The sequence below is a fragment of the Protopterus annectens genome, chromosome 5.part1 (genome assembly GCF_019279795.1).
Source record: "Protopterus annectens isolate FY-2018-M chromosome 5.part1, PAN1.0, whole genome shotgun sequence".
In the NCBI taxonomy this organism is placed as follows: Eukaryota; Metazoa; Chordata; order Ceratodontiformes; family Protopteridae; genus Protopterus; species Protopterus annectens.
The window spans coordinates 315669717-315696557 of NC_056736.1; the positions used below are offsets into that span (position 1 = coordinate 315669717).

At 41.7% G+C, this 26841-nt stretch overlaps 1 protein-coding gene across 3 annotated transcripts in view; it reads left to right on the top strand.

Moving 5' to 3' along the window:
* The window catches only part of ABCC4 (ATP binding cassette subfamily C member 4), a 2616332-nt gene that overhangs the window by 680200 nt on the left and 1909291 nt on the right, over positions 1 to 26841 (top strand). For all 3 annotated transcript variants that reach the window (XM_044072995.1, XM_044072997.1, XM_044072996.1), the window contains one exon: positions 20138 to 20227. In XM_044072995.1, the coding sequence (XP_043928930.1) occupies positions 20138 to 20227 (90 nt within the window). The remainder of the gene's footprint in view (positions 1 to 20137; positions 20228 to 26841) is intronic.

The following is a 26841-nucleotide window of genomic DNA, read 5'->3' on the forward strand; positions in this document are numbered from 1 at the left end:
CATTTCTATATAAAAACCCTGCTGCGGACCCAGAAACTATCTCACAGGGTCCCAAAGGGATGAAGGCTGCTACTGCTAAAAACCCTGTCCCCTCAGATAGAAATTCTAGGGCTCTGGACAGATGGGGGAAAAAAGTCTACACTTCTGCTACCTTGGCTGTAAGGGCTTTAAATTGTCAGTTTCATATGCTCAAATATCAGCAATACTTAATGTCTTTGTTAAAACAAAAAATGTTGACAAATTCTGAATGTTCTGAGAACAAAGATTTGCAGGATTTGTTGCATGCAGCTGAACAAGTGGGAAAACATACTTTGCAATGTGGTTATGATTCACTGGAGGCCTCTTGCAGGGCCGCTGTTACAGGTTCTGTTATTAGAAGGCATGCTTGGTTAAAGGAACAGACTTTGCCTGATAATGTTAAAGCAAAATTATTGGATGCTCCACTACAGCATGATACTTTGTTTGGTGTTAAGGCAGAAGAGGTGTTGAAGAAAATGGAGGATAAAGCTAAATCGATGCAGACAGTAAAGGATTTCTTACAGGTACAGCCACCCAGATTTAGCAGGAACTGGCCTTCTAAGAATTGGTCCTTTCCAGTGTCAGACAGGCCACAAAGAGGCAGATTCAAATGCCCTAGAGGCAGACAACAGCCCCAGGGCTCATACAGGCCCAAACAATGGGGTGCTTCTACCTCCAAAAGCAAAGACAAATCACAGCCTTATAGGAAACAGTCCCAATGACTTCCCTCTGCCAATGCCAAGCACTTATCTTTTGGCAGCTCCCTTAGGGGGAAAGCTAACACTTTTATTTCACAAAATTGGTACAGGATCACCCAGGACAAACTGGTCTTAAATATAGTCTCTCAGGGCTCAAGGTTCCACTTTCACACCCTTCCAAAGGCAAAAGGCATGCCAGACCTGCCACACAATCAATGGGCAGAGGCACAAAAACAAGTTTCATCTCTCATGGATATGAGGGCTATTCAGTCAGTGCCACAACAAGAGCAGGGACAAGGATTTTACTCAAGACTTTTCTTAGTACCAAGAAAGGACAAAGCCTGGAGACCAATTCTGGACCTGTCTATCCTAAATACTTTTCTGGGCATTCCAAAATTCAAAATGTTGACTCTGCAGCAGCTTCTTCCCATGCTGGGCAAGAAGGCTTGGCTTGTAACTTTGGACTTTAAAGAGGCATACCTGCATGTCCCAATCAGACAATCTTGCAGAAGATGCCTCAGATTCATAGCTGGCTCAATGCACTACCAATTCTCTGCACTGCCCTTTGGCTTATCTACTGGGTCTTCACAAAATGCCTGGCACCAGTAATTGCATTTTGCAGACAAAGAGGAATTCAAATATTTCCCTACTTGGACGACTGCCTTATTCAAGCAGAGACCAAAGACATTCTACTAAAGCATCTGACGTTTTGTAAAAAGATTACTAATTTCCCTAGGGCACACAGTAAACGAAAAGAAATCAAAACTAGTACCCTCTCAAGAGATAATATTCCTGGGTGCAAGCTTAAACACAACTGCTCAGATGACTTATCTCACGCCAGACAAACAAAGGCAACTGACTTCTTACTTCGAAAACATGGCAACAAAGACCCAGCTATCTGCAAGAAAAATTCTGCAGGCTCTGGGCTACATGGCATCCTGCATTCTACTAATTCCATATACAAGACTGCGTATGAGGAAACTACAATGGTATCTAAAAAGTGTTTGGACTCAACATTGCCACAGCCTGGAAACATTAATTACTCTCATTCCCTGCCTGCAACAGGAGTTTCGATGGTGGGTACAGGCCTGTCACCACAACAAGGGACAGCCATTCGCTTTACCCACAGCCAGGCAGATACTAACAACAGATGCATCAGATTATGCCTGGGGGGCACACATGGCAGGAAAATGTATTCAGGGCACATGGCCCACAAGCCAAATGCATCTTCATATCAATCAAAAAGAGATGCTAGCTGTACAGAATGCCCTGCCAGCCTTCAAGGACCTACTTCATCCAAGACAACTGCTGATAAAGACGGACAGTGCTACAGTCATGTGGTACATAAACAAGCAAGGAGGCGCACGTTCCTACCCCCTCTGCAGACAAGCCATGACTTTGTGGAACACAGCATTGACTTATCAAGTACACCTGCAAGCACAATTCCTGCCAGGAAAGACAAACACTTTGGCAGACGAACTAAGCAGAAACCTCATGGATCCCCACGAGTGGAAACTAGATCCACAAATCTTCAGATTGATAACAGGGAAATGGGGATGCCCAGACATAGATCTATTTGCCTCCCCTCACAACTGCCAGCTACAGAGATTCTGCACTCAGACTTATCACGAACAAGCATGGAAAGTGGACGCTCTTTCATTCACCTGGAAAGCCCTCACAGTATATGCCTTCCCTCCTCTGCCTCTCCTCCCCAGGGTATTCCTAAAGGTCAGACAAGAGGAGCCAAAAATGATCCTGATTGCCCCAGACTGGCCACGCCAGCACTGGTACCCAATCCTAAAGAGCTTGTCTCAAGTCCCAGCCTGGACATTACCTCAAATTCCTCATTTGCTGACCCAACAAAACAATCAAATCCTACACAGCTAACTCAGAACCCTAAATCTGGCTGCATGGCGGATAATGTAACCATTCAGAACACACCTCTCTCTAAAGCAGTTATGGATGTTATTCAGGAGGCCCAGCACCAGAAAATCTTATGCAGAAAAATGGAAGAGATTCTGTGCTTGGAACCAGGCACAAGGAATTGACACGCTTGTACCAAACATTCCTCAGATTTTACAATACCTAACTGAGATGCTGGACAAAGGCCTATCCTTCTCATCAATTAAGATCCATGCTTTTGCCATTTCAGCTCATTACAATACGGACCCACCTATTTTTTCTCATCCACTGCTAAGGCAGTATCTCAGAGGGGCCAAAAACATAAGACCTCCAAGGAGAGCTCCAAAACTGGCATGGGACCTCAATTTTGTCTTGGAAAAAACTCACACTGCCTCCTTTTGAGCCAGCAATACAGCTGAGATAAAATAGTTATCATGGAAAACAGCTCTTCTCCTAGCAATAACTTCAGCAAGAAGAGTCTCAGAGTTACAGGCACTAATGGCTGTGGAACCTTTTATTATTTTCCATCCGTACAGGGTTTCTCTAAGGGCAAACCCAACATTTATGCCTAAGGTAGTGTCCAGTGTGGCTCCTAACCAAACTATTCATTTGCCTACCTTTTATCCAAACTCACATAATAAGGTGGGTGGAGAGACTTCTGCATTCTTTGGACATACACAGACAGCTACGCTTTTACTTGGACAAAACTAAAGATTTCAGAAAGACTGAGCAACTCTTAGTGGCATATGCTGCAGGATCGCAAGGAAAACCTATTTCAAAGCAGACTATTTCAAAATGGATAGGCCACTGCATTCGTTTCTGCTATTCACAACATGGCAAATCAGTGCCTAAGGGCATTAGGCCACATTCTACCAGAGCAGCAGCCACTTCAGCAGCCTTCCTCAGAGGAGTACCAACCAAGGACATTTTGGAGACTGCAACTTGGTCTTCAGTGCACACTTTTACCAAGCACTACCACTTACCTCTTTACTCTAAATCCAGAGCAGGCTTTGCCACTGCAGTTCTGCAGGGCCTCATAGCCACTCCTAATTCTATTTAGGCCCAGCCACCCAACTTCAGCTTTGGGATTTATCCCAAGTGTAATGACTGCAACAGTGAAACACGATGAACATAGTACAGTTGTGTACCTACCATAAATGTAGATGTTCGAGTGTATTCACTGTTGCAGTCCAGGTTACCCTCCCACCATCCACCTTTCATTGCTGGGACTTTTCTGTACTTCTCTATTCTCTACTACCTATGTGGTGTATTTGCTTGTAGATGAAGGTTATGTGCATGCTTTTTTATGATCAGAAATGTTTAGCCTACCCTTTTGGGGCCACCTGACATCTGGGGCAAGAAAAACTGAAGAAAATGGCGTCGGCTGCATCTTTTATACCCCTGGCGCACTGACGTCAGGGAAGAGGTGACAGCAACCTACACCGGACCAGGACTTTGGAATTCAGGCTGAATGCGGGTAGCCTGCCAGCAGGATAACCCAAGTGTAATGACTGCAACAGTGAATACACTCAAACGTCTACATTTATGGTAGGTACACAACTGTACTTTCCATCCCTCCAACCCTCTCTTGTTTTTCTGTGTTTTGTTTTGGATCCCCTTCTGGCTGAGGGTTTCCCCTTTTTCTTCTGTGTTTCTTCCTTCTGGATGTGCATGGACTCCTTTGCCCTGAGATTGTTCTCTTCTGGGGCAATTCAGTTCTGGGTAACTGCATCCGTCTGTCACTTTTATGCCCTGCGTTCTGTACAGGCATCATATGTATGTTGTATGGTGCACACAAAGTCATTAGACTTTGGCATACTGGCCTAATTTTGGGCTGCCCTGGATAGGAGATGTTTGATATTAAGAATGCTGCATCAGGGAAGAGAAGGGCATCTACTGTTATGGTCATTTTTTACACAACTGTACTTTATACAGACAGATTTCTTTGTCCCTTCACCAGTGTTTTTTCATGTGATGGTTTTAAACAATAATTCTTGAAGTATTGTCAATCAGGGCAAAAGGACAAATGAAAATGTATTTTAAGCATGGACACTTTAAAATAGGCAGCTATTATTATGGTATTGTCCAGAAAATTACAGTAATTTTTGTAATATTTGTAACATATGTTAATTAATGATGTAAAATAAAGTGGTCATGATCTATTGACAATGTATACTTTGAATAAGTGTTTGCACACTGGTATTACAAATGGTTTAGGAATGACCAGTTAGAGCAGTAGTGAGCAACTGACTCTTCAAACCTTCTTGGAGGGAAAGTACTTTTTTCCAGCAACTTGAAGAAATTTGCTTCTTTATCAGTTAATATTTTGTGCTTAGGTGAAAGAATATGGGAATTTAATCTATGTCTGACATCATGCATATGATTCTCTTTAGTATGAGTAGTGTGTAGATGGTCAGCTACACAAAAGAGCCTTCATCCCAAACACCTGTGCCATCCTTTAACAGCAGTCTGGATATGTGGAAATCCCCTAATATATATGTCAGCCTGATTCTAAAACTGCATGCCATACAGAGGTGCTAACCTAGGGATGTCCAGTTTCTGGCATATCATTCTTGATAAATTCATGTGTTTGTACAACATGATCTGATGTCGTCAGTCTTCATTTATTCTTGACTTGTGGGTTACAGCTCTGATCCTCAGAACTGATCCAGTTATAAAGGTTGCATCAGCCAAAACAACTCTGGAGCTGCTAGTCTACCCACAATGCCCCTCTCCACATTACCCCAGATCTCGTTTGCCGCACTTACGAAAAGACACGTCAACCATCTGTCGTGTAGCTAAGTATATTTTTATATATATTCTTATCATCTCTCTTCTACTAAAACCTTTACTATCCGTTATTCTTGGTCTACCCATAGCAAGTGCACTGTAATTTCCTTGTACCATTGGTAAAGTCTCCCTACCAATGTTGGTAGTCTTTCCCTTTCTCTCTCTACCATTGTGAGTCTGTCTACCATCATTGGCAGATTTTTCCCTCTTTCCCTGTCATGTGAGTGAGTATCTAATCTTCTTTCTTTCCTCTTTCTTTTTCTGCCTTCCTGTTTTGTTTTGTCAGGATCATGGCAGAGAAACCAAAAATCTCCACTATGGGGTTTAAGCAGTGTGTAGAGTGCGGCAGAAAGATGCCAAACTTGGGTAACCATGAATCTTGTGTGTACTGTTTGGGAATTCCCCATTTGAGTATACAATGTTCAGTCTGTCAGAGTTTCAGTGATTGAACTCTGGCTGAAAGGAAAAATAAGTTTATTCCCAAAGGGCTCCTTAAAGCCCCTTTTGAAGAAGCCTTGTCCAAGGCCGACCAGACAGCACCGGACTCTGGATCTAAGTCCTCTCGAATGGTGCCATCTCCATTGGCACTGGTCAAGAAACATAAGCATGCTTCCGAGGGTTCATCTTCGGAACCAAAATTTAAGGTCTGTATTGAAAGACATTAGGAAAATGGAGATTAAGAATTGAGTATTTTTAGGGTGAATAAAGAGATTACCTAACTAGTGGATCAAGAACCAGTTTTCGTGTACAAGACAGAGAGAAATTTTAAGCAATTATTGGAAAAAGGGTTGGAACAAGAGAATGTGAGCAAAAAGGGATCAACACCATGTGGAAGTTGTACTCAGTGCAGTTATATTAATAAAGAAGCAGCATTGGTGCTGAATAACATCCTGCACAGTAAGGTGACATTTGTCAGTGGCAACTGTAGTATGAGTAGAGTGGTCTACCTAGTCAAATGTGAAAAGTGTACAGGATTTTATATTGGTAAATCAGAGAGAGCATTCAAGATGAGAATTTATGAGCATCTTTGCGATATTAGCAAGAAAAAGGATTCAAATGCACTTTAGAGGCATTCGCTGGTTTCCCCTGATTTTAGAAGGTTCACCTTTGGTATCTTGGAAAAAATTTAAATTAATCCAAGAGGTGGTAACTGGCAGAGGATGCTTTTAAAAAGGGAGCTGGTTTGGCAATTGAAACTAAATGCCACCTTTTTACCTGGACTGAATGATCAAGTGTCTATAGGATCAATTTTAAGGGAAAAGGCTGATATTTTAGCATGATTTTATTTATGGCATACTGCAGATTTTAAATTGAATATCAATTCATTAATTATGTTAATGAGAGTATTCTGAATTGGTATAAAAGAAGGCTGGTGACTGTTTAATTTTATCTGATGAAGTCTCCCTGAGAGATGAAAGCGCTTATGGAGTAATTTTTTGTGTTTTTATTAAATTACTTTATTTTCCACGGTTGGAGTTCGTATTCTTTTCATTTGTGTTCTCGGTGCCACTAGTTTATTTTTCTTCTCTCCAGGAATGGACTGGGGAGCTGACCATGGAACAGGTCCAAGAATTGAGAATAGATAGACCTGGTTTCTGTAGATAACACTAATTTCGGTACCCTCCCTTCTGGTGCAGTGGGCTTTTCTCCATCCACCCCTACATATTCTCCACTTCTAACCTTGACGTGGCTTTAGAGCTTTTGACTTCAATGTTCCAGGTAGACATTCTGGAGATCCTAAAACAGAGGGGTGATTGGAAGTCCAAAAAAAATCTTCGGAGGAATTTGTGTACTTGCAGGGCTTTGGTGTGCACCCATCTACCTCCTGGATGATCCCGCCCACTGATGATTTAATTAAAGTAATTGCTCAGTGGGCTTGGAAGGCTCCTCATGCTGCAGAACCAGTCCCCTGGAGACCTGACAAAATACTTACTGCTCCAGAAGACGAACCACATTGGGCTAAAGACTTGGTGGTAGATGCCATGGTGGTAGCGGTCACCACGAAAAAAGAACTAGCCTAGGAAAGTTCTACTGTCCATCCTCCAAACCAGGAGTCCAGGATGATGGACAGATTTGAGAAGTGGGTCTATGCTTCATTGACCTTTTCCATCAGATCCTTCAACTTTTTAGCACATTTCACAAGGTTCCAAAGGGATCTGGTTAAGGAGCTGTCATATAACCTGGTAGGAGCTGTGGTTGAGGGGGTGCAGGAAAAAGTGACCTCCCAACTAGCTACCCTGGAGTTGATTTCGAACTTGTCCATGAGGCTCATTCCACATGCAGCTGAAAGGGCGACCATGTCAGCAGCTTCAGAAGTTGCAATTCAGAGAGACACTTGGATGCACCTGTGCAAGTTTGCGGAACTGTGTTCGTCTTCCTTTGTCAATACCCACTTTGACGGGTTCTCTTACTTTGGTCCCAAGGTAAAGGATACTCTGTCCAGGTGTGAAAAGGATAGAAAGACTTTGTCTGCTGTGGGCATATGTTTTTCCACTCCTCAATGATCCTATTCCAGGAATCAAAGGAGTGGTAAAATGTGGTTCAAGAAATCCCAGAAGCCTTTCCAGGACACACGTGGCTTTGACTCCCATCAGAGCAGAGGAGGGAGTTATAGTGGAAGATGCCATTCCAGAGACAGGGGCGGTCTGCAGAATAAGGGTTCCAGGGATTCGTTCTCTGGCCAACCCTATCCGCACTCCTGAAGGGGGGCCAGATTGCTTACCTCTGAAAGCAGTTGGGGTAAAATTTTCCTTGCACCCAGTTGCCTGGCAGCACACAACCACCAGTGTCTGGGTTCTAGGGATCATTTCCAGAGGTTATCTAATTCCCTTCAATCTCTACCCAAGATTCCCAGCAAGACTCCCAGATGTTCCACCCAGAGAGAGTTCAAGCAGCAATAGAAATACAAAAGCTGCTAGAAAAAAAGTCATCCAACAAGTCCCAGCATACCAAATATGATCCAGTTTTTACTCTACTCCTTTTTGTGCCAAAGAAAATAGGGGACTGGAGACCAATTTTGGATCTCAGTATTCTGAACAAGTTCGTCCAACAAGCATAATTCCGGATGGTCATGGTTCAGTCAATTTGCCCTTTCATGGAGAAAGACGATTGGATGTGCTCTATCGATTTTTAAGACGCATATTACCACATAAAGGTGGATAAATGCTCGAGAAAGTTTCTCCACTTATGTGGGAGTTCATGGGTAAAGAGTTTTTACCAAAAGGGATGACGATGCACTTTTTGGCATTGAGCTTGAGGCCATGGCTTTGACACCAGGCATCTGTCTCAGTGAGGCCCTTTTGTAGGATGTCCACATCGTTAGGAGTTTCGATTATGGCTCCTAGTTTGCAATCTGCGAACTTCATTAGCCAAAGACCATCTGTGTTAGCCTGTACTTCAGAGAAGTAGATACCAAACAGGAGAGGACCCAGGACTGAACCCTGTGGTACTCCACCTGTCACTGGTCTGAAGTCAGATTTGTAGTTTGTTACTTTCACAGTGTGGGTTCTGTCAGTGAGCCAGTTGGAAACCCATCTTGTGACATAGGGATTTATACCTAGTTTAGTGAGTTTGTCTATAATTTCAGAGTGAGGGATGGTGTCGAAAGCCTTGGTGAGATCTAGATAGGCTGTGTGAACCACCTTACCCTTGTCTACAGCTTTGGTGACCGCTTCAAAGAAGTCTATAAGGTTTAGGAGACATGATCTGCCTTTTACAAACCCGAACTGAGTGGGGCCCAAAGTTGGAGATTACCAATGTCATTGTTTATAAGTTCCATAGCCTTGCAGACCAGGCTCGTTAGGCAAATGGGGCGGTAGTTCCCAGGGTCTGTGGTGGCTCCCCTTTGTGGAATGGGATGACTGCCGCTGTGTGCCATTCAGTGGGCACAAAGCCTGAGGTAAGGCTATGATTGAACATGGTACTTGGGTGGGGTGCCAGTTTGTTCTGTAGTTAGTGTAGAACACAGCCTGGGATGTTGTCAGGTCCCATGGATGCTGTGTTCTTGGCTTTGGAGTGTGTGTTTTTTGCCTGTGCAGCCGTGATTACAGGAATGTTGCATTCTTCCGGTATAGAGATGGGCCCTTTAGGGGGTGAGAAGGGGGGTAAAGTTACCACTGAACCTATCTGCCAGGATGTTGGCAATATCAGTTGGTTCTGTATATTTAGTGCCATTGTGCTATAACTCAGAGCAGATGTGAGGGTTGCCATTGAGATTCTTGACATAGCTATAGAATGCTTTGTGGTTGTCTTCAGAATCAGTGGCAATTTTGTTTTCATAACTAGCTTTGGAGGATTTTATGAGGGGATCTCAGCTTCTTACTGAGGCTGACCAGGGAGATGTTCTTCATGTTTCACTGTTGCAGTCATCACATTTGGGTTATCTTCTTGCAGTAGCCCTCAGTCGGCCTGATTAACAAAGTCTTGGGTCCTGCGTCGGTTGCTGTCTCTTCTTCAGTGATGTCAGGGGTATAAAACATGCAGCTGACGCCATTACCCCTGTCTTTCTTGCTGTGCGGTGCACGAAGCAGAAGCAGTTCACAAGTGCTGGTCGGCCGACTCCTGACATTTTCGTTTTCGAGTTTCAGAACCAAAGTCCTCAAGTAAAAGCTAAGTACCCCATTGAGGAAACTTTTTCTTGCTCTAAACCGATGTCAGTAAAAGTAAATAAATGCATTTCTTGTGGAAAGCAAATACCTCATAAAGATTTTCATTTGTACTGTATTCCTTGCCTAGGCCCTGACCACGACGTACCTCGCTGTCGGTTTTGTGCCTTATTCAAACCATGAACTATCCGTCATCGGTATATTTACGCTTCTAAATATTTTGGTGCTTGGTTCAATTATCCAGATATGTCTTCGGTAAGCCATCCGACTACTGACATTCTGAAAAAACGCAAAGATAAAGACAGCGACAGGCCATCTAGGTCCAAAGCTGCCAACGACGCTTCCTAAACCAGTCGCCAGTTCGCCGGTACTCAGTGAGGTGCCTTCGCAACCCCTGATATCCGCTACTTCAGATTCGCAGGCCTCTACTGAGACCTATTCAGAGTCTGGTATGCCGCTAGATGCTTCAGTGGAACCTGCGGATGTCTCTACCTTGGATGGGTCCGGAGCAGCTCTGCAGGCACCAACTTCTGAGGGTGTATTCAGGCCTACTGACTTGCATATTAAACTGACGTCATCTTCTTCTTCAAGGCCTAAAACTTGAACCATGCCTAGAAATCTGATGCCCAGAGTGCATGGTCAGGCCTCTATGCCTAAAAAACAAATAAGAATGGCTGAAGGCATTATTACTTTAATCAGCAGTAGTCAATCTTTCCCCTCTTAGAGATCTAGGACAGAGTTTGCTTCTGATACTTCTGACCAGGATTCTGAAATTTCTGTTTCCTCTGATGACCAGGATTTACCTTTATCTGCCTATGAGGATTCTGATGCTGAGGACTCTATTCCTCCTGCCCCCCCCGGAGGATTTCTCTTTTGGTGAAACCTTGCATTCTCTTAGGGAGCATTTTCGTTGGGAAAGTCAGGATTTCTCTGATTCTAAAAAGAGGCTTAGGGATTTATTACTCCTGCCCCAGCACAGGCCTTTGGCTATCCCTCCTGTACTAGACATTGTTGTTGATGCCTTTTCAGAATCTAGTTTGGCCCCCGACTCTATACCTCCTGCTCCCAGGAAACCTGATAGATATTACAGGGCTCCTGACTCTCACAAGATCCTTTTCAAAAATTGTACTGCAGATCCTGAGACCATTTCACAGGGTCCCAAGGGCATCAAAGCTACTACTGCCAAAAATCCTTCCCCCTCTGTTAGAGACTCTAGGGTGCTGGAGAGATGGGGTAAGAAGGTATACACTTCTGCAACTTTGGCCATTAGGGCCTTAAACTGCCAGTTTCATATGTTAAAGTATCAGCAGCATATTATTGGATTGCTTAAACAGAAAATGATGTTGATTCCTGATTGTGCTGAAACTAAGGATTTACAGGATTTAATGCATTCTGCTGAACAAGTTGGAAAACATACTTTGCAATGCGGTTTTGATTCACTAGAGGCATCTTGCAGGGCTGCTGTCACTGGGTCTGTACTTAGAAGGCATGCTTGGCTTAAGGAGCAATCCTTGCCAGATCATGTTAAAGCTAAATTACTGGATGCTCCCTTAAATCAGGACCACCTGTTTGGCAGTAAGGCAGAAGAAGTTCTTAAAAAGATGGAGGAAAAAGCTAAATCTATGCAAACTGTTAAAGATTTCTTACAAGTACAACCTCCAAGATTTAGTAGGCATTGGCCTTCTAAGAATTGGCCCTTTCCTGCCTCTTCCAAGCCTTCTCAGTCCAAACCCAGATCCAGCAAAACACCCAGGCTTCAATCCCAGGGTATGCACAGGATTAAGCAGTGGGGGCCCCCTCTTCCAAATCTGGGAGTTGTAAAACTCCCCTATGGCAAACTGTCTCACTGACTTCCAAGCACTTATCAACTGACTGCCCCTTTGGGGGGAAAGATTGCCCTACATGCAAAAAACTGTGAGATCATTACCCAGGACAAATGGGTTTTAAATATAGTGTCCCAAGGATATAGATTTCACTTCCACATGTTACCAACCCCAAACGGTTGGCCATATCTACCCCTAAATAAATTAGTGGGCAGAGGCTCAAAAGCAAGTACTCTCTCTTTTAAACATAAAGGCTATTCAAACTGTACCAGAAGAGGAAAAGGGGCAAAGTTTCTATTCAAGATTTTCCTGATACCAGAAAAGACAATTCATGGTGTTTTATCCTGGACCTGTCTACTCTAAACACCTTTTTGGTGATTCCAAAGTTCAAGATGCTGACTCTTCATCAGTTGCTTCCTATGCTAGGAAAAGATGCCTGGTTGGCAACACTCAATTTAAAGGAAGCATACCTGCACATCCCAATCAGAGAATCTTGCGGAAGATACCTTCACTTCAAAGCAGGCTACATGCACTATCAGTTCTCTGCACTGCCCTTTGGCTTATCTACTGCTCCCAGGGAATTCACAAAATTCCTAGCTCCAGTCATTGCATTTTGCAGGCAAAGAAATATTCAAATATACCCATACCTGGACAATTGTCTTATTCAGGCAGAAAGCCAGGACATACTTTTGAATCATCTGGTCTTTGTACAAAGGGTGCTAACTTGTCTGGGGTAAACCATAAACGAAAATAAATCACACCTGGTACCCTGTCAACAAATTATATTCCTGGGAGCAAGCTTGAATACAACTTCCCAGATGGCTTTCCTCACGCCAGAGAAACAAATTAATTTGACAACCTACTTCAAACTAGTGGCCACGAAAACCCTGCTATCTGCAAGGCAAATACTGCAAGCCTTGGGGTTCATGGCCTCCTGCATTCTTCTAATTCCATATGCAAGACTGCATATGAGGAAACTACAATGGTACCTAAAAAGCCTATGTTGTCAACATTCCCAGGATCTAGAAGCAATGATTCCTATCATACCTTGCCTATGCCTAGAGTTTCTTTGGTGGGCAAAGGCTTGCCACCAAAACAAGGGAGTACCATTCACTCTACCCCCTGCTGCCCAAACCCTAACAACAGACGCATCAGACTATGCATGGGGGGCTCACCTGGCAAGGAAGTGCATTCAGGGCAAATGGAACCCAAGTCAAATGCACCTGCATATCAATCAAAAAGAAATGTTAGCTGTACAGAATGCTCTGACAGCCTTCAAGGACCACATTCTTCCAGGTTAATTAGTAGTAAAGACGGACAACACCACTGTTATGTGGTACATAAACAAGCGGGGAGGGGGGGTACCCATTCTTACCCCCTCTGCAGACTAGCTATGGCATTGTGGAACACAGCCTTGAGCTACCAAGAGCATCTACAAGCTCAATTCCTGCCAGGAAAACTAAATACACTGGCAGACGGACTAAGCAGAAACCTCATGGACCCACACAAGTGGAAACTGGAACCAAAAATTTTCAACATGTTGACAAACAAATGGGGGAGCCCAGTTATATAGACCTGTTTGCTTCCCCCCATAACTACCAATTGGACAAATGTTGCTCAAGGACTCCCCACAAACAAGCTTGGAAAGTGGATGCTCTGTCCTTTAGCTGGAAAAGCCTATCAGTTTATGCCTTTCCTCCTCTGCCTTTCCTCTCCAAAGTACTGCTAAAGATCAAACAGGACAAACCAAGGAAGATATTGATTGCACCAGACTGGCCATGCTAACACTGGGTACCCCCTCTTGCGCAGTGTGTCATTGTTGGCCCCATGGCACCTGTCTCTGACCCCTACCCTGTTGTCTCAGCAGGAGAACCAGACTCTGCATCCTCTGCTTCAAACCTTGAACCTAGCAGCCTGGCTAATTACCTAATCTCTCTCCTTTACCATCCTTCAGTAAACCAGTGATGGATATCATTTTAGAGGGTAGGAGGCCTAGTACCAGAAAATCGTATGCTGAAAAATGGAAAAGATTCTGTGCCTGGAACCAGTCTCAAGGAATGAGCTCAGCAGCGCCCAACTTGCCTCAGATTTTACAATACTTAACTGAGATGCTTCACAAGGGCCTTTCTTTTTCCTCCATCAAAATCCACGCCTCAACCATTTCAGCACATTATAACACAGGACCTCCCCTCTTCTCTCATCCACTGCTCAGGCAGTTCCTCAGAGGGGCCAAAAATTTAAGACCACCCAGGAGAGCCCCAACTCCAGCCTGGGACCTTAACTTTGTATTGGAGAAACTCACTCTTCCTCCTTTCGAGCCAGCTGCTAGTGCGGATTTAAAATTCCTTTCCTGGAAAATAGCCTTCCTTTTAGCAATCACTTCAGCAAGAAGGGTATCTGAATTACAGGCCCTTATGGCAGTGGAGCCTTTCATCATCTTTCATGCGGACAGGGTGTCCCTCAGAACCAATCCCTCCTTCATGCCCAAGGTGGTATCCAGTGTGGCTCTCAATCAGTCCATTCATTTGCCAACCTTCGTTTCTAATCCACAGAACAAAAGGGAATGGATACTGCACTCGTTAGATGTGCACAGACAACTTAGATTTTACTTGGACAGGACTAAACCTCAAAGGAAATCTGAACAACTGCTGGTGGCATTTGCTGCAGGGGCAGAGGGGAAGGCTATTTCAAAGCAAACTATTTCTAAATGGATAGGCCATTGCATTCATTTCTGCTATAAGCACCATGGAAAACCTATCCCACAGGGGATCAGACCCCATTCAACCAGGGCTGCATCTGCCTCTACAGCCTTTCTCAGAGGTGTCCCTACCAGGGATATCCTAGAAGCTGCTACCTGGAGTTCTGTACATACCTTCACCAAGCATTACCATTTGCCTATTTACTCTAAATCCAGAGCTGGCTTTGCCACTGCAGTCTTGCAGGGTCTTATAGCTGGTCCTAATGCTATCTAAATTCCTCCTCCCATCCTTAGCTTTGAGAATCTACCCAAATGTGATGGCTGCAACAGTGAAACATGAAGAACATAGTACAGTTGTGTACACTTACCATAAATGTAGATGTTAGAGTGTATTCACTGTTGCAGTCCTGGGTAACCTCCCTCCAGCCCCCTTATTTTTCTGGCTATACCTCTACTCTCCTTTACTATGCTTAAAAGCTTTATGGTGTATTTGCTTTTTTATTGGAGGTATATCCTTGTAGATATATATATATATATATATATATATATATATATATATATATATATATATATATATATATATATTTATATATATATATGTTTTATTGCTTCCCATTAAGGGGGCACCTGACATCTGGGGCAAGAAAAACTGATGTAATGGCGTCAGCTGCATGTTTTATACCCCTGCCTACCTGATGTCATGGAAGAAGAGACAGCAACTGATGCAGGACCCAAGACTTTGTTAATCAGGCCGACTGAGGGCTACTGCAAGCAGATAACCCAAATGTGATGACTGCAACTGTGAATACACTTGAACATTTACATTTATGGTAAGTGTACACAACTGTACTTTCCTCCAGTCATGGGATTTTACTCTTTTTTGCAGCAGTTTCTTTCTTCTGTTGTAGAGTTTGTTTATGGCAGGGGACCACCAGATTGGCTTCCTTTTTTGGAGGATAGCATCTTGGTTCTGTTAGGGATTGCACAATCCATGCACTCATGTAAGTGCTTATAAAGTGCATTTGTGTAGGATTCAGCAGATGTACCTCTGTTGTCCATCTGCATGGGTGTCATGAAGTTCGCCACTTCTGTCTTAAAAAGCATTTAGTTGGCTTTGGAGAATTTGTTTACGGTGGTTTCTCTAATGGGGGGTGGGGGCAGGATGTGAATGTCTAGAGTGATTAGCTTGTGGACGGACCTGACCAATGAGGAACTGATCTCTGATGTGGAATACCAGTTGCCCATGTTGGTAATGACCAGGTCTAGGATATTGCTGCCCCTGATGGGGGTGTGGATAAGTTGATCCAAGTCATTGGAATTTATGAATTCCAGTAAACGTTGAGCAAAAGAGTTGTTACATGAGTAGTTTTCCCAGTTAATGGTGGGGTAGTTGAAATCGCCCATCATTAGGGTGTTAGGATGTACCCTAATATTTTCCAGTGTATCAAGAAATGAGGAGTGGGAATGCTTGGGCATGGTGAGGGATGTGTAGCAAGCTACTATTTGGATTGCGGTCTTGCCCAGAGTTAGTTGCACTTGGATAATCTCGGATGCATTATGCTGAGCAACTAGCCGGGAGGTGTGGATATCCTTAAAGAATATGGAAACACCTCCGCCTTTAGTGTTTTGGTCCAGGTTAGGTGGCTGAAAGGTGCGGTATAAATTATAGCCTGGTAATGCAGGGGTGCTCTCTGGAGCCTTGAACCAGGTCTCTGTCACTGCACAGATGATGTTCTCCATTTTAAAGAGTGCCTCGATTGAGTGCATTTTGAGGTTTAGACTTCTAGCATTGAGTAGCATTACCCTCAGATTTTGCTTGCTTGTATCAGTTACATTGGTTAATTTGTCATTTGAACTTTGCCTAAAAAAGGCAGTATAGGGGTGGCAAGAGCCTTGGCCAATATCTGGAATCCGAAGGGCGACAGGTGCAGGCCATCTCTGGCAAAGCATCGTAGTCTGTCACTCATGTCATCCCAGGCAGACAGATACTGGATCCCCTTAGAATGACACCAGAAGCTTAGCAAATTGTTGAAGTCAATCATTTTGTCCTTTTACTGTGGTATAATTCTGGATGATAGCAAGATGCTACTCAAGGCTAGGGTCATACCTGCCTGGGCTACAAGATCAGAAAGCTCCTCCATGTCTCTTTTCATGTAGTCCAGCGTGGTACATTTCAGGTCATTCACACCAACACGGACAATGACAGAGTCATATTTGTACTTGTTGTGGAGTGACCCGAGTGTGTGTTTTATATGGCGGATCCTGGCAGCTGATAGTAACTTTTTCCTTTAGCCTGGTGAGTGGAACATTAGTGTGCCTGACTATAGAGTCAGCTATGACTAGAGTGCTGGGTACGTTATCCCTTATCGGCTGTGGTTGAGTGGCACATTGAGTTTGTGGGCTGTGTGTCATTTGGGTTGTGTTGGGGGGGGGGTGGAGGTTGCTTGCGTTTCTGCTTTGGAGGTCCCTGTTGCTTGGGCAGATTTTTATTGAGATCCTCCATGAATGTAGGTGTGTGTTTTGTGTTTCTGTGTGTTTGTGTTTTGGTGGTGTAGGTTTTGAGGGACTATGTGATGAGTGTGGTGTGGTGCAAGTGTTTACCTTCTGCTCTTGACTGTCTAGTCCAGTCTTGGGTGAAGAGAGCTTTGCTTCCAGTTTGGCTATGTAAGTGCATCTCTCACAGGTTGTAGTGTTGGGTGGTAGGAGGAGAGGGTTGTCTGTGTACATGAGGCAATTGCTGCGTTGGTCCAAGTTGCCCATATTCATCAGGTAGACAGAAGAAAACACCAGGAGCTGACCCTTAGACATGCCTGGATAGGTGCTTATTTATTAAGTACTAAATACTGTTTTCCTCTAGACAAGTGAGGAAAGTTGAGTGCTGTAGTAATTTATAGCTTATTTAATGCTTACAATGAGTTCTGAACATGTGCTGAGCTCAAAGAAACAGATTTGATTGCTAAAACTAAAACTGGATAGTTCTAAGGGAAAATTTGAAGAGAAGACTTTATGGTGCCGAGTATACTTTAATACTAGCTAAGCGGCGATGCATAAAGTGTTTTTTATTTATTTATTTATTTATTTTTTTTTGGATAAACTACCTAGTGCTTACCACTCTCACTGAGCTAGAAGGCTTCCCTCCAGCACAGAAAGACTTGGGGTCTCAGAAACCTACAAACAGTCCTGGATACAGAAAATCTGTATCTGGACTAGATTACTTACAGGAAAGGCAGGAAACAAACTTAAGAATTTTTTTTTTTAGGTAAAGTGGAAAGGGAGAAAGGAGGAACAGACGATAATTCAAGGTTAAGAAACTAAGTGGGTTGGCCTTCTAAAATGTTCTCCCTGTATTAGGTAGAATGAGGTAATGACACTAGACTGGGAGGAGTGTCCCAGATCAAATTTGCAGTAGGGGTGGGCAACTGCTAAGCCACCAAGTATAAGAACAGGATACCAATAGGGAGGGAGGCTGGGAAACAGAAATCAGAACAAACAAACCCAAACAGATGTTTAACAATTGCAGTAAATTTCTAGTTAATAACTCACACACAGTGAAACTAGCTAGAAAAGTATGCAGCAGACAATAAAAGTGCTATAAATAACACATAAAAATAAGCAGAAAACAGGATACTTAATGTTATATATCACAGATCAGTTTGCTCAGTACCTTTCCTCCGATTAGCTCAGTGTGAAATGAGAAATCAGAAGGGATAAATGGGGACATGGCTCCTGAAATGTTTTGTTGGTGTTTTATTCTAGTTTAGTATTCACTGGCCTGGCTGGTACCAAAATTTAGTTTACATGTCTGTGTGTGTGTCATGTATAGTTGTAGAATATATATACTTCATTACATCATGCTTTTGCTGTAATTTTTGTGATGCTGTGGCTTTTGAAAGAGTGACATAAATTCCTACAGAACACCAACTGCATTGTTACTATAGTGCCGGCTTATCCAGTCAGTGTGCGTGTGTGTGTGTCTGTGTGTGTATATATATATATATATATGTATGTGTGTGTATATATATATATATATATATATATATATATATATATATATGACTTTTCACTCTTTTGTCTTCTGTAATAATTGCTCAACTAACCCCAGGTTCAATTTATGAGGTAACACAGTTTAGATATTTCATCCTTATTTGATTTTGTGTAGAACTGTCATGTTACTTATGTTTTTTTTGCATGTCATTCTGTTTTTACAATATCAGTTGCCAAGCTTACTAACAGTTTTTATTACAACTTGGCATGTTGCTCACCTTCATTTTTCTGTCACCTTTTAGTACAGTTTTTTTTCCTTTCATGAGTATAATACCTGAACCTGCAAGACCTGAAACTCTGAAGCATTAAATGAGTCGCAATGCCCTAAACAGTAAATGTTTGGAATTCATTGTTACGCCTTTAAAACATTTTTGCAAAGGTCCCATTCCACACAACCCACAATTTGGTGATATGCTCCACCACATCTCTGCTATTCATATACATAAAATGCAAAGTCACTGAATTTTGTTATGGGGGGCATACTCCAAGATATCATAACCTTGTACTTAATATATTCCCTCACTGACTGGAAAAAGCCGAAAGACACAACTGTCAAAATAGTAGTCTCACCATCATAAGACTTTTTAGTTGGGGTTCTCAGAGTTACAATGTGTACCTCTCCAAAATATGCCAAGTAGTTTCTCCCTTTAATTTCCTGTATCTTGTGGTGTCCTGTTGTTATGACTGCCTAGCATATAATTAACTGATGCAATATTTGCATTATTTTTATAATCTTCCTTACGTTTTACTTTTTATATAGAGATTCACATTTATTCTGGCATTATTACATAACTATGCATGTAGTTTTGTTATCTTGCATACTTTTCCTTGGTCTACATCATAACTGAGAGGGGTCTAGGCAGCTGTCTGTCTACCTGGAAAACAAATAAAGAAAAATCATCTTCATCATTTAAATCTGTATGACTTTAACTTTTGTTCAAGCTCCTTCAGATGGATCAAGGCCACAGATCTTTGGATTCTAGTGCTTTGACCTTGACCCATCCCCATATTTTCACTGTTATGCTATGATAGAACATTTTCTCACTTGGCCTTTACTTTTTGGAATTCTTTCCCATACACTTTTCACCAGCTTCCTACAATTACTGCTTTCAGTAAACAGCATGCGTTGTATCTGTAGCAGCAGTGTGATTATAGCTGATTTGTCTACACAGAAGCCTAAACTTTCTCAGTTGCTTTATATAACCCTGCATGACTGCATTCCTTGCAAAGTACATTGTCTTGAGTAACATTAAATATTCTTTTGTATGTAGGTGTTTTAAGTGCCACCTTTATATTGTAATTTGTTCATTTTTTTAAAGTATTTGCAAGTATGAAATTCTTAAAACTACTGCAGGGTTGTGATTTTTGTTTAAAATAATTTCAAGACTGAGCAAATTTTCTGTGTCTGGAAGATCACATTATGTTTCCATTGCATTCATATCTCATCACTACTATGATTCTTTTCGTTTTTCCATTGTAATTTTAATGATGCTTGGATATTGTGTTAAAAATGTTTTAGATTTTCAAACCAAGGTAAAATGTTATCTGTGTATCTTTTAGGCTCTTCGTCTGGATAATATTGCAATGTCAAAAACAACCACAGGACAGATAGTAAATCTTTTATCCAATGATGTAAACAAGTTTGACCAGGTAAGTTTTACTGTGTTGGTTAATAGTCTCAGTGCACATTACTAATGTTAGCATCCCTTTGATCTTTGAGCTTTTAAAGGGGCTCTGACTCTTATGTAAGGGTCCCTTTAAAAGCTTCATTTGATCGGATGTACTTAATATTTTAATAGTAATGTATATAGGTTATTACATTAATGCACTAACTGGCAGTGTGTGAATACTTAAGTCTGTCATGATGAGAGAATCCTCTTTCTGTGGTGGACTCAGAGTTGGTTATGTAAAGTTATGTAAAGTACAAAGACAGATATTTTCTGCACTGGGGAGTTGGCCTTAACTTTGCCACACAAGAGAAAAGCTAAGGCCAGATTCTACATCTTTTTTAATGGAAACAGAATCGCCAAAACATTAGTGCACAAATGTCATAGATCAGAATGCACACACACACTTGCAGTATATGGATATTCTGATTGCCACTTTAAAATGGTCAGTTTAAAATGAAAATTAATACTTATCAGTTATGAGGGAATATTCAGTATAGGTTCATAGGCATGTAGTAGGTTAATGATCACCAGAAACTTTATAAGCCTAACCATGCAACTCAACCAATTTGCATCCCCTGGTAACATATGCATTTTAATTTGGGGGAGGGGGGTATGATTGTTAGGAGGATTATGCTAGTTAGTAGGTTGCTTTAAAGTTATGGGGGGTGCTGTTAGTTAGAGAATGTTTACAGTTGGCCTCAATCTATAACAGATATGGGACCAGCCCGGGATGAATGTATGAGTTCCAGTCCAGTATTATTTAGGGAATGTTTACTGTTGGCCTATGTCTGTAAAAGACATGGGGCTAGCCCAGGGATGAATTTACAGTTTGCCATTCAATACTCAAGGTTACATTTGAGTAGGGTTAGGGATGGACTCTATTTCACATGGACGTGAAGACTATTTCAGAGCATGAGGATCCTTTGAGTCACGTATCTGTCTGACCAGCTTGTTCTGTTTGTCAGAAGCAAAGTTCAGATCCCTAGATCTAGTTTTTTGGGCTGCTTGTTTTGTGGATTTGCAAAAGCTCTGTCAGGGCTAGATCTAAGGATGCTTTATATGCTATGCACAGATCGCCTTTCAGCAACCTGTAGGAGACAGAGTATAGGGACATTACTCTAAGGCAATCTATATGAAACAGTGTGTTAATACCCTGGATTCTCTTGGTGAGGAACGTCTGTGGGCATTCTGACTGATGCATATGCCCAGTGAGGTACATGACGAAGGGGCATTGTACTCAATGATGGGTTTGGTAAGGGATGACTAGAGTGGTACTATATCTTCCTTGGACCTGGATGTGTCATACCTTACTTATAAGCTGGGTAACATAGAATGATTTTCTTACTACCTTGGCTACATGTTGGTCAAAGGCCAGATTACTGTCTACATGTTTCCAGATCTCTTACTATCAAGTCAGCTCTTAGGGGTATCTTATAAATGGAGTAATTTTTCTGGGTAGATGTTTTCCCAAAAGGCAGTATATTGCACTTCTTTGCATTGAGTTTTAATCTGTGGCTTTGGCACTAGTCATTTTTCTGAGTTACACCTTCTTGCAGGATGTTAGTATCATGGGAAGAAATTATGATGGCTCCCAATTTGAAATCATCTGTGAACTTTGTGAACAAGAGGTCCTTGACATTAGTCTTGACTTCTGAAAAATAGATACCAAATGGGACTGGGCCCAGCATGGAGTTCTGTGGTACTCAACTGGTAACCTGCCTCTTGGTGGAGGTGGTCTTTCAAATCCTGACATTTTGGGACCTGTCTGGAGCCAACTGGCAGTCCAGTGAGCTGTGTAGGGATTTACGCCCAGTTGATTGAGTTTGTCCATAATACCTGAGTATGGGGTATTGTCTCGAATGTCTTAGCCAGGTCTAGGTAGGTTGTATGCATCCATTTCCCTTTATCCATTGCCTTTGTTACCTTCTCAATGAAGTTTTTCAGGTTAAGTAAGCATGATTTTCCTTTGACAAAACCAAACTAGGATGGGTCCAGTGTCTGTGGGTTTCCAGTGTCTTTGTTGATCATTTCCATGATAATTCATTCCATGGCTTTGCATATTAGACTAGTCAGACTAATGGTTCTTTAGTTTTTGGGGTCAGTTGATGGTCCACCTTTGTGAAGGGGTATAACTGTTACCATCCTCCATTCACTTGCTACATAGCCTGTTTTGAGGCTGTAGTTGAAAAATAGCTTAAAGGGTCCTTACATTTCATGTTTCAGGCTATTTATGAGCCAACCTGGGATACTGTCGGGCCCCACTGGCTTGTGTTTTTAGCCTTAGTGACTGCCGCTAAGACCTGCTCCCTGCTGATAATTTGAGGGTTATGCTGGTGTGGATTTCACAAGGGGTGGCAAGCAAGAGGGGGTAAAGTTTGAGCTGAATTTGTCAGTCAGCAGATTCATTAAATGTCTGTACTCACTGAACGTGGCACCAATTACTTCCAGTTCAGTTGTGTTCTACCTTCAGACATAGCTGTAGAAGGCTTTGTGGTTGTCTTTAGCCTGAGAAGTTATCTTGACCTTATAATTGGACTTATTGGATTGAATTAGTCCACTTAGTTTCCTGTTTAGTTTTATTAGTGAGCTCTTATCATAATGAGAGTTCTGCCTTAAGACTTTAAAACTTTGCCCATGACTTTTTTTTTTTGTTATATATACTGTTAAGATTAGGAATCCACCAGTGTTTGTTTTGGTCTTACTTCTAGTAGGTACAACAACCTCTATGCAGTCTTTTACATATTTGCACAGTGTTTCTGTGAGTAATTCTGCATAAGTTGTTGTGAACTCTGGAGTGGGTGGATTATTGAATTTTGACAAACTGTCACTTAATAGGATGTGGTTTGCTTTAGAATAGTTTGACTGTAACAGGTTTTGCAAGCTGATTTTTATTTTGAACAAGACAGCTTTGTGATCTGACTTCGCCAGTGAGTACATGACATGGGGGGGCAGTACTCTTCCATATTAGTGAGAACAAGGTCCAGCATGTGCACAACTGATCAAGTGCATTTGAGTTAAATTCCATTGCCTGCATGTTGGTTGCAGTATCTATAGAGAGGTAGTCAAAGTCTCCTATGAATAGTGGTTTGGTTGGATTGAGAGTGCTTCCTGTAGGTCAAGGTAAGAGTTGTGGAATTCCTGAGACAAAGATGTCAACCTGTAGCTTGCTAAGATATTGTAAGGCACAGATGTCTGTATTCTGTAAAGTGAGGAGAGCTTGTAAGGTGTGGAGTTTTGTGTTAAGGCTGCTAGCATTGAGCAGTAACACCCTCAGGTTCTTTTGGGTTTTATTTGCTACTTCAGTAGGTTTGTCACTTTGGCATTGCAGCATTGCCTAAAACAGGGTCTAAGGATGTGGATAAAATTTTAGCCAAAATTCAGAGGTCCACAAGGGGTGGGTGCAGTCCCTCTTTGGCAAAGCAACTTGGTCTGTTGACCAACCTTTTGCCAGACTGACTGATATCGAATCCCCCTGAACTGACACCAGCAACTAAACCACTTGTTAAAGTCAAGTCATTTTTTCTTCATACTGTAGCATCGTCTTTGGTGAATTCAGAATGCTACTTAATCCAAGGCACATACCAGACTGAAGACACATATTCAGAGAAGTCTGTAATGTCTCTCTTCATTTAACCCAGAGAGATATGCCAAAGGTCATTTACGTCCACATAGACTATGACAGAATTATACTGGTACCTGTGGTGCAGTGACTTGAGTGAGTGTGTAACTTGGCAGATCTTGGTTCCAGATAAGCAACTGACCATAATCATCTCCTTTTCCAATCTGGTAAGTGAGGCATCTGTGTGTTATATATTGGAGTCCCCTATGACAAATGTCCTGGTTGAAATTGTTGGCTTGCCTTATGGGTTGTGTTTTTGCTGGTCCATTTGGTGTAGGCTTATGTGTCATGTTTCCCATTGCTTTTGGTGTATTGTTTAGAGATTTCTGAGGATAGGTGATATTTGCAGGCTTAGGAGGTTTTTGAGGTTCAGGGAAATTGCTTTTTAATGCCTCAGCATAAGATGGTCTGTGTGTGGTGGACACCTCTGTGGTGGATGTAGTGTGTGTGTTCTTGACAGTCTTGTTTGGATGCTAGATTTTTGCCTCCATGGAAATTTATGTACATCTCTTGCATATTGTGTTAGTTTCTGTTAGGAATTAAAGGGTTGTCAGTGAAAATAAGACACTTGCTACATTATCTCAGGATGCCCATGTCTACCAGCTGGCTACAGAAACATCTAGAGATTAAATATCCATGTTGTTTGGGCATATGTTAGTGTGAGCTATTGGGGTTTGAGGAATGGACTTTACAGAGGTCTTCTAGAATGGTCTCTAGGGTTAGGGACTAGAGTTGAATAGTGCTGCTAGGATACAGAATTAGTGCTATCTGACATGCAAGCTAGCTGCTGTGAGCTTGACTTTCTGCAATGCATCACTAAACTGCAGGTTACAGTCTCAGTGCTAGTTTTATAGGTTAACATAGTGCTTTCCAACTCAGATAGACCAGCCTACTACATATTATCACCAGTTGGAATATCCCAGCCCTCTTAATGTTAAAGCACAAAAAATATTACTTGAGAGTGTATGCTACCACAAAACAACATTAACAAACTAGTTGGAGAAGGTTATTTCAAGTCAGTCAGACCAGTAGCAAGGCAGTTTGATCAAATGCAGCAATTTTAGCCTTAAATACAGATAAATGCACAAATAAAACAAGGAATGAGTAGTTGATCACTAAAATAGCTTCTGGAAGTGGATTTTTAAATACAGTTACTTAGCTTGTACCTGGATGGCACATGATGCAAAGAAATCACTTCAGAGGCTTAGGCGAGCACACGAAGAGTTGCTACGTTTTGTGGGAATCAGCCAAGTGCCTCTCAATGCCAGATTTATAAAAGCGCTTAAAACAAAGAAAATAACATAGAATCCCTTTAACAGGGCCAAAAGGAATATAACAGTTAAGTACCAATAAAAATACAAAGTAGTGACATACACAGTAACACTGCCAGAAAAGCTTCACAAAAGTGTGGTTCTCAGCAATCAGTGCAATTTCAGTGGTATTAAAAAAAAAATTAAAGTAGAAAAACTGTCAGATTAAGCAGTTAAATGAACTGCAAAACAGTAAAATAAATCTTTTATCTGCTAGGGATGGCACAGGATTTATTCAAGACCCTCTGAGATTGTGGCAAGAATGCTAGGCAGATGGGAGCTTTGTGAAAATGATGATTTGTAGTAAAGGAGATTAGCTAAAGAGCAATACTTGTTTGCTAAGTGTGCTTTCAATATGACAGATCTATGTAAAACAGTTGGTGGGGAAAGTACTTAATTAGCTTACACAACTGTCAACAGCAATGAAAAGGAGAGGGAGTGACCTTGGTAGTCAGATTACCGTAATGGGTGAAAGCCATAGACCCTGGCTCTTAAAACAACAGCAAAAGGATGGGAGGGTTGGGGAAAATTCAAGCTGATGTAAGAAGCCAGATAAATCAGACACTACAGCTTGTTGTCCACAATATATCACGTCAGCATGTGAGCCAAAATGGCCAGGGATATATTTTGGATTAGTGATATGTAAAGACACAAGAGCTTTTACAAATCAACCAAGCTCCCACAAAGGCAGATTATAAATGTTATGGCCTCTACTTTTAATAACACTGTGTCAGTTAAAGAACAAAACCGTTTGCTTACAGAAAAGTTGATTTTTTAAATCCACTTCTGTTTTATGTATATATGTCATGCACCATTTTTTTTATTTTAATGTCATATTTCTTTAATCTCAGATGAATTTCAGTTTGTGTGATTCTGAACAAATAAGTTTAGTTACTGTAAAGGGTACAGTTAGATTTATCAGTGCTGTGTAAATGAAACTTATTCTTAACCTGTTCCTTTAAATTCTAAAATGTCCATAGCAAGTCATTAGTTGTATAATATTGTTTCTGTATTTGTTTTCTAGACATAAGTCTGTTCTGTACTAATGTGTTTTTATTTATAGCTTTCTTTCCATTCCATTATTTTCTTCTTGCTATTCGTTGTCATCTGAAATGCAATAATGTAGTGCCTTAAAATCATTGGCAAAAAGGTTTCTAGCGTGTTTTCTAGTCTTGCAGTCCTGGAGACCATTATGGAGCCTACTTTAAATTCCAAATTACCCCAAATCGCTGACTCATTAAGTGGCTCAGAGTAGATAAATGAAGGTTGAAGAATTCAAACTCTGAGCCCTTGGGTCAGGAAACAGCTCATCAAGTCAGAGCTTTAAGTCCTTTACTCTAATTGCCAGAAATTCATCATTTTTGTATCTGCCTTTTGGATGCCTATAATCTGCCTCCGTTAATCTGGAAATGTGGTTCTTTCGCCTACCCCCCCCCCCCTTAAAAAAAGAAGCTCTTTGGCATTTTAGGAAAGGGGTAATCTATGATACAGAATAAGGCATCAACACCATCTGATGGCAGGTTCCTTCCCTTTAGAGGCTTAACATCATTTAATTTCCTTCAGCCATTTTTGTGCTTGACTTCTTTATTGAAGTCATGATACATCATTACTAGGTCAGTGCATCAGCTGTTCTGTGTGATCTTCATTTGCTTACAGATTATTTGC